The sequence below is a fragment of the Girardinichthys multiradiatus genome, chromosome 15, assembly GCF_021462225.1.
Source record: "Girardinichthys multiradiatus isolate DD_20200921_A chromosome 15, DD_fGirMul_XY1, whole genome shotgun sequence".
Lineage (NCBI taxonomy): Eukaryota > Metazoa > Chordata > Actinopteri > Cyprinodontiformes > Goodeidae > Girardinichthys > Girardinichthys multiradiatus.
Genome location: NC_061808.1, coordinates 28,864,723 through 28,872,969, shown reverse-complemented (window position 1 = coordinate 28,872,969; position 8,247 = coordinate 28,864,723). Strand labels below are relative to the sequence as shown.

Sequence of the window (8,247 nt, the reverse complement as noted above, 5' to 3'; positions counted from 1 at the left end):
TATTTCTTAAAATATTAACTTTGGAGGTAAACTATGTGTGGTTCCTGGCAAAATGCGATTAATTTCTATCATACATGAAGCCTTGTTATTTACAGTTGGTCTAATTAAAATAATAGAACCACAAAGCATTAAGAAGCTCCAATAGTCAAGTCGTAGTTACTCTCTTTTTCGAGTTAGAACTACGTTTCCCACCAGCCGCAGCGGTAATTAGTCATCGTTTCCCATGTGAAATCTCGCGATATGCGACATTTGACCCTGCCCTATGTTCGGCGCACTCGCAGCTCCATCGCTCAGTATATAAAGCAGGACAACGGCAGAAGGAAGACGGCTGGGGAGTCGCAGCCCGGGGATTGTAAATAAGACCAAAACAACTGTGTTTTATTTACAAAAGCGTTACCGGCTCTTTTAAAAGTACCGCTCACAGTCTTTTTTTGTCGTATTTTTGGCTCTATCTCTCGCCCATTTCCGTGTGGTTTGTACACTACGCGTATAATGGCGAGCTCGGCTAACTCGAACCAAGTGGTAAGGATCAATCTCCGAGGACTGTCAGTGAGAGGGGGAGAATGGGGGTAAAGTTGGTGGAAAAGGCTGGTTTTTATTTCTCGCAGTCATGTGAATGTGCTGTAACCAACTCACCACTGTTTAAGTCCATTAAAATGACAGAATCAACGTTCAGACAAGCAGCCATTATTTTCAGTTTTCGAAACTCGAGGGTTGTTTGACACGAAACCATTGCAGGAGAATTATTAAGAAACACGTAAGAATTAAGTTTAACTGCAGTTTTAAGATTTAATAGTTTTTGTTAGGTTGAAGTTTTATAAATTAGGTTAGCTTGGTTTGTCCGTTTGTGAGTCTTTATTTTTTTTTTTTTCGGTTTTTTTGTGTTGTACCAAAGGTATGAGATAAATAGGATAAATGTTACCGTTTTAAGGTTTTTTTTAACATGACTTATGAAACTCAGATGTATCCAAAGCACAGTCACCATCCATTCTGGCTGAAATAAGCTTAATTTTGAAACATTAAAGCCTCATTTTGAGGAAAGTCTTCGACGCTCAGTCAGCTGCCTTATCTTTGTCCACCATTTCCAAGACGAGAGGACGCCGAAAGCCGTCCTAAAACACACATTTTATCCATAAAACGCCAAAAAGGTCCTGCTCCCTAACGTCAAAGCCAAATTACTTTTGTCTAAGCCGTATATTTTGTATAAAAAGCGGAAGAGATCTTATAAAGCTGAAAAGCAGGCGGCTGTTCGCGCCGCTCCGTAAAATGGCCTCCCTGGTCTCTTCTCTCTCCTGCTTCTGGCCCTCCTCCTCCCCTCCGCCTGGTTTTATAGCGCCATATTGGCCGTCTAATATAGACTGGCCGGGATGGGACGGTGCTACACGACGCTACGTCACCGGCTCTACATATAAACACCACACTGTGCTTTAAATAGTGGAGGAAACCGACGGGGGCTGTGGGGGAGGAGAGGAGAGGAGCAGACCGAGGTGTCCGCTGCGGACACCGGGGCAGTGCGGCGCAGCGGCCTCGGTGCTGGCTGCTCTCGGGAGCAGGCTGTCCCGCCTTGTCGTGGACATTTAGACGCTGCGTGTTTTGTTAGGAGCGCTGTAGCTCAGTGCTAGGGGAGACATAGCCGAACTCCCCCAGCTATACGTTTATATCACTGCTTATCAGCTGGGACGCCGTGTATTTTAATTCATATTGTGTTCAGTTCAACATTAGGAACTGGTTCTGTAATTACAAGGCGTGTTTAAACACCACATCCTCGGTTTTATTGATCATTAATCTTTCCAAATGCGTTCATTTTAATCGAGTTCATTTCTCTGTAGCAGCCTCTTTAATAGGAAATGTTTTGTTTGCCTTCTAGCCTAAATTATATAAGGGTGTAATCGATGATGTGATCAACGAGGTGCGGGAGCTGTTCCTGGATGAGGGAGTGGATGAGCAGGTTCTCCTGGAGCTGAAAACGGTAACCCCAACTACAGCAGCAATGCTGCAACCCCCTCACCGTCACCAGTCACTCCACTAAACTAATGTCTCTGTTCGTTGCTGAAGCTATGGGAGAACAAGCTGATGCAGTCCAAGGCAGTGGAGGGCTTCCACAGTGACGAGCAGGCAGCCCTGCAGGCCGCTCAGCAGCATGTCCAGCAGGTGACGCAGCAGACACAGGCCCAGCAGGTCATTCTCCCCACTCAGCAGCAGCAGCAGCAAGGTAGGTCCACAGTCGAACCCGGGAGTGGAAAGCACCAGCATCACAATGCATTCTGAATGCTGGCTTAAAGATGCAGTGGAAATGAATGTAACTTGAATTTATGACACTTTTTTTAAATGAGTATTATTAATAGTTGCCTTGGGGCCATGCTGTTGTCCACAGCACCCCAGCAGCAAGTCATTGTTCAGGATCAGAAGATGCTACAGCACATGAGTGCAACGGGAATGGTGAGTAACTCATGGGCACAAACTTATTTAGTTTTGGATATTTATAAAGAAATAACCTAATATACAAACAGCTGTTTATGACTCACTGAGTAGGCAGGCCCGTAGTACAAGGTAGGTGTCTCTGCAGCCCCCGTGTTCTGGCACAGGCAGATTGAGAGGCTGTAATGAAGGTAAACTGCATTAGAGAGTAATTGGTAACCAGCGCTAATAATAAAAAAAAGTTCATGTTTGCTGTTCTTTACAAGTAAAGTATTTACATTCCTCGAACGTCTCCACGTTTTGTCACATTACAACCACAGACCTCAATGTATTTTCAGGGATGTCATGTGAAAGACGAATGGAAGTGCATCACTGTGAAGGGAATGTAAAATGATTCATGGTTTCCAAATGATTTCACTAATAATCTGAAAATCGTGTCGCGTAAGGAACTGCGCAGATCAACAGCTCAGGTGGGAAAGAAATAAATCCTGTTTGCAGTTTGCCACAAGCAAGGTTAGGGGTCAAAGCATATATGTGGAAGGAGGTGCTCTGATCAGATGAGACCGAAATGAATCAAGAAGCCGGCACACCGTTAAATATGATGGTGACAGATTCATGGTTTGGAAATGCTTTAAAATGTCAACGGGGGAAAGGGAAGCTGGTCGGTTGATGGCGCTAAATAAAATCTGGGATGTCTGGCGGGACAACAACCCTAAACATTCAGCCAGATCCACAGTGGAACGGTTCAAATCGAAGCATGCTTGTGTAAGAATGGTCCAATCCAAAAGTCCAAACTCAACTGAGAGTCTGTCACATGAAATCTGATGTCCACAGATGTGTCTCATGTCTTGATTTATTTTGTGCTGGAAATAAAAAAAGAAAAATAAGCGACCACAGTAGTCACCGAGATCCAGAGTCAGTCTGGAAAACCTCAGCTTGAGTTCCTACCCTTGGCTCACATCATATGGAAAATATTCTTCTGAATTAACCAGTTTTCAGTGACCATACAGCAAAACATACATTTGAGCACAATGATCAAACCAATAATTAAACATTCAGCAGAAGCTGGCATTCTGTTTTCGTTCAGGCTTTTCCCAGAGTTTCATTCTGCCCCAAAGAGCCCGCAGCTGTGGTTCTACGGAGCAGGAATAAAAACGTTGATGCTTTTTCTTTCTTTTCACAATTATGCACCATTTGTGTTGATCTATCACTTAAAGTCTCTACTAAATATATTAAAGTTGTGGTTGTAACATTAGAAATGTTAGCAGGTGTTAATACTCAGTAAGACGTTGTATGTGCTGGATTCTGTTACTCTGCAGCTTTTATCTCACTTATTAATAAAAGAAAAAGGTTTTCCCCTCATCACGTTTCTCCTGTTGACCATCTGTTACTGTTGAATCAGATGATTATCCTTCTTATACCTCAAACAGTATTATTGAGACGCATTCGCAACTTTCTTTGTTTATGCTGTGAAACAAATGGTGTCTTTATCTTGTCAGCTAGCAGAATAACAGTGAAAATGTTCCATTGTAATTGTTTTACTTCTTTACTGCGTTTTAAATCTTTATCTGTTGTGTTGATGCGCGTCTCGCTCCCTCCGTCTAGAGTGCAGCAGCCACCGCAGCTACCCTAGCGTTACCCACAGGGGTCACCCCATACCAGCAGATTATCACCAGCCAAGGTAAAGCGTTCACATACATCTCATTGCTTTTTGCTCCGAGTTGTTCTGCTCTCCGCTGTCGGATGTAAGGACTTTTTTTTTTTTTTTGCGATGTTTGTTGACTCAGGTCAGATCCTGCAGGTGGTGCGTGCTGCCAATGGGACTCAGTACATCATTCAGCAGTCCCAGCAGCCAATTGTTTTGCAGCAGCCGATGCAGCCCGGTGGCGTTCAGGCACCGGTCATACAGCAGGTACGTCCTGTAATGTATGGAGAGACCTTTATATGTAAAAACATGCTGTCAGCAACATGGCTTAGCTGCAGTTTTATAAATTTAACTTTAAACTGAATAAGATTAATGCAACTAACATACTGTTTCTGTGATTGTTTGAACCTTTTTTTTTTTTTTTTTTTTCTCTAGGTCCTGACTCCTCTACAGGGAGGTCTGCCCCAGCAAACCGGAGTCATCATCCAGCCGCAGCAGATCGTCTTAGCTTCAGGGAACAAAGTTCAAGGCAGCACACAGGTCAGAGCTCAGTCGCTTCAAGGGACGTTTCCTATGTCCTCTGGTCATTTCTAATAGGTTTCTGCTGTGCATGTTTCCACCAGCAGGTGGTGCAGGCATCAGCTATGGTGCAGCAGCCGGGTCAGGCAGCAATGGCTGCAGCAGCAGGAGGAGCAGCCGCCGCAGCAGCTCAGATCCAGCAGGTCCAGGGTGCAGCCGCAGCACAGGCCCTCCCACAGGCGCAGCAGCAGACCCAGCCACAACCCCAGGCGCAGCAGCCGCCTATGATGCTCCAGGTGGACGGAGCGGGAGACACCTCCTCAGAGGAGGAGGATGAGGAGGAGGAGTACGACGAAGATGAGGAAGAGGAGAAAGACAAGGATGGAGGAGAAGATGGGCAGGTTGAAGAGGTGAGCCTTGGCGAAAGACAAATCTTCAGAATGGCTGCTTTCAATTTTTCATTTATGGTGTCTGTAGTTTTCCAGCCATAAGGACCTTCAAGCTTTATCACATTTTGACCCATTAGAACCCCAAATATCATCCAGAGCGAAAAATGAGCAAACATTTCAGCTTGTAGATGAGCAAAGCTGGCAGAGACACACCAATAAACCTGCAGCTGTAATTGCTGTGAAAAGTAGATCTTCAAAATAGTGACGTAGGGCCTGAATGCAACTGATCTCCACACTGACTGTGTTGGTTTGTCAATAAAATACTTAGGTTTGTGGTTGGGAAGATAAACCGCATGCACTAAACTGATGTGTTTGGTTTCCTGGTTAGGAGCCGCTGAATAGTGAAGATGATGTCAGCGAAGATGAAGATCAGGAGCTGTTTGATACAGAGAATGTTGTTGTGTGCCAGTATGACAAGGTAAGACATAGTAGCTCCTCCTGTAGAAAACTGTGATTCTGTATCGTTGTGACTAAAGCTCAGGCTGATCCCTCCGTGTGTGTGAGCTGAGGAGATTTGAGCCTATAAAACAGGGTTCTTCTGTGCTCTACGCCCCCGACTCATTTCCTTTTCCCCGTTTCCCCCCACAGATTCACAGAAGTAAGACCAAATGGAAATTCCACCTGAAGGACGGGATCATGAATCTTAACGGCAGAGATTTTGTCTTTTCCAAAGCCACCGGAGATGCCGAGTGGTGAAGGAATGGCAAAGCAAATGCAGCGGGAGCAGAAACTCTGTAGCTCCTCCTGTCCAACTAACAGACAGTTGAGCATCCTTCCGAACTCTGACTGGAGAGACCTCGAGAAGTCCTACAAACCCAAAGGATTGGGAGGTACCGTAAAATCTGGGTGTCAACCTTGGAAAAAACACTCAAGCAAGGCCTTGTGGGATGAGAAACCTACAGAAGAAGAGTGGGGCTGGTAATTGAGCATTGTTTCTCCTATTGTCTGTCTTCATCTTCCCGGCTTCTCTGCGTTTTTCTTGACAGAATTCACTAGTGTAAGCATTTCACATCAAACAGGTGTAGTGGACCAGGGTGAGGTGACCCGTGTCACCGCAAGAGAACCGAGGTCATTCATAACAAGCCCATAGATGAGAAATACCTTTCTAATCCACTGTAGTGGGTTGACTGGTGTCTACATTTAAACCCAGACTTAGTGCCGCCGGTCAAATGTGCTGCCTTTTAGAATGCTCCCAATCACCGTTTGGCTTCTGGGTTTTTGTTCTTGGATCAGAGTTTGTCTCCATATTTTGTTAAAAATGGTGCTCCAGAGTGTTTTATGTCGTTAATCTGTTTATTATTTTAGATTTTTTTTTAATGAAAGTGAAGAAAAAGAAGGTAAAATTATATGAACTTGTGTTTTGTTTTTTTTATGTGCCCCATAATCAAAAATGCTGTTATTTTCCCTCCTTGCTTCCCTGGAGCTTCATTCCATCTTTTACCCAAAAAGTACCAAAATAAAAAAAAATCATTTAAGAATTGTATAAATGGAAAGTTTGCCATTTCAGTGGATTGTCTTTGCTCTTAGGTTTTCTGCAGTCGTCTAAAAAATTTGCACTGTTGGTTTATCAATGTGTTGTGAGGTCAGCCAGTTCCAATAATCAATGGCGTCTTCCGTGTGTGTGTGTGTGTGTGTGTGTGGAAAAGAGAGACTGTGACTGACTACAGGCGCTGGAAGCAGTGGGAATGTGTGTGCACCACTTTCCTCTGTTTTGTCAACATGCCACAGTTAAAGCAGCGAGGATGGTGTCGTTTTACTCATCTATTTATTGCTCAAAGTTTGTAAAATGTTCTATGTTGTTCAGCACCAAACTGTGCTCTTATTATTATCTCATAAGTGTTCCTTTTATCCTTTTTTTTTTTGTTTCTTTATGTTTGATTGAAAGCTACATAATGTTGGGAATCATTTCATCCATTCAGAGCTTTTAAAATGATACATTTTCTATCACTGTAAGTTTGACTTTGGGAGGGGGGGGGGGGCTGTGTGTATTTCTGCAGTTGTTTTTTAGTGCCCTGTTGCAGCAGTTTGAAATAAAACGTTCTTGACTCGTTCCTGGGGTTTGGTTCTTATTTGACTCCTATGTTTTGAAGTCAAATCAACTCACTGATTCCCTATAAGCTGTGGTCTCCACTTTCATTCACATCCCTGAAGGAAATCTTTAACTGCAGTCACTTCCTTTTTTCTCATACTGTTTGAAGTCCAGAGATGTCTAGAGAATCTCAGTTGGTATCAACGGCTTCCCAGCTCCACGGGGCATGAGACTCTTCTCTGACCCACTATTCAAAATGGGAAAAACTATAGAGAACAGGCAAAAGCTACCAAAAGTAGCTGCTGCTTTAACCTTGTCAGTACCTGCATAGTAATAACTGGACCTGTTGCAGGCTACGCTGATCCGCATTTATCACACAGCGAGGGGGAAGGGAAGGTGAATCTCCAAAATGCAGTGAATTTATGCTGCTGTGCTAAAAAATGAATGCCCACCACCTGCAGGGGAAACCGTGAGGGACCGGTGCAAAGAGGATTGGGTGGCGGACGAAGGTGGAGACCTCAGCGGCCCGATCCCCGGATGCTTAGGCTGGCTCTAGGGACGTGGAATGTCACCTCGCTGGGGGAGAAGGAGCCTGAGCTTGTGCGGGAGGTCGAGAGATATCGACTAGAAATAGTCGGGCTCGCCTCCACGCACAGCGTGGGCTCTGGAACCCATCTCCTTGAGAGTGGTTGGACTCTCTTCTACTCTAGAGTGGCCCTCGGAGAGAGGCAGCGGGCTGGTGTGGGTTTGCTTGTTGCCCCCCACCTCAGCCATCTCGTGTTGGGGTTTACCCCAGTGGATGAGAGGGTCATATCCCTGCGCCTTCGGGTTGGGTAGAGGTCTCTGACTATCATTTCAGCCTACGGGCCGAGTGGTACTGCATAGTACCCGGCCTTCTTGGCGTCCCTGTCGGGGGTGCTGGATAGTGCCCCTCCCGGGGACTCCATTATTCTGCTGGGGGACTTCAACGCCCACGTGGGGAACAACAGTGACACCTGGAGAGGCGTGATCGGGAGGAATGGCCTCCCCGATCTGAATCCGAGTGGTGTTTTGTTATTGGACTTCTGTGCTAGTCACGGATTGTCCATAACGAACACCATGTTCAAACATAAGGGTGTCCATCAGTGCACTTGGTACCGGGACACCCTAGGCAGGAGGTTGATGATCGACTTTGTTGTCATATCATC

The 8,247-nt window shown here is 45.1% G+C and overlaps 1 protein-coding gene across 1 annotated transcript; it reads left to right on the top strand.

Moving 5' to 3' along the window:
- Positions 1-290: 290 nt before the first annotated feature.
- gtf2a1 (general transcription factor IIA, 1) lies at positions 291-7,082 on the top strand. Its single transcript, XM_047388793.1, has 10 exons — positions 291-522; positions 1,868-1,969; positions 2,056-2,212; positions 2,375-2,439; positions 4,024-4,099; positions 4,206-4,330; positions 4,499-4,603; positions 4,690-4,992; positions 5,360-5,449; positions 5,620-7,082. The coding sequence occupies exons 1-10, from the start codon at positions 493-495 to the stop codon at positions 5,725-5,727; spliced, it is 1,161 nt and encodes a 386-aa protein (XP_047244749.1). The 5' UTR covers positions 291-492; the 3' UTR covers positions 5,728-7,082.
- Positions 7,083-8,247: the final 1,165 nt, after the last annotated feature.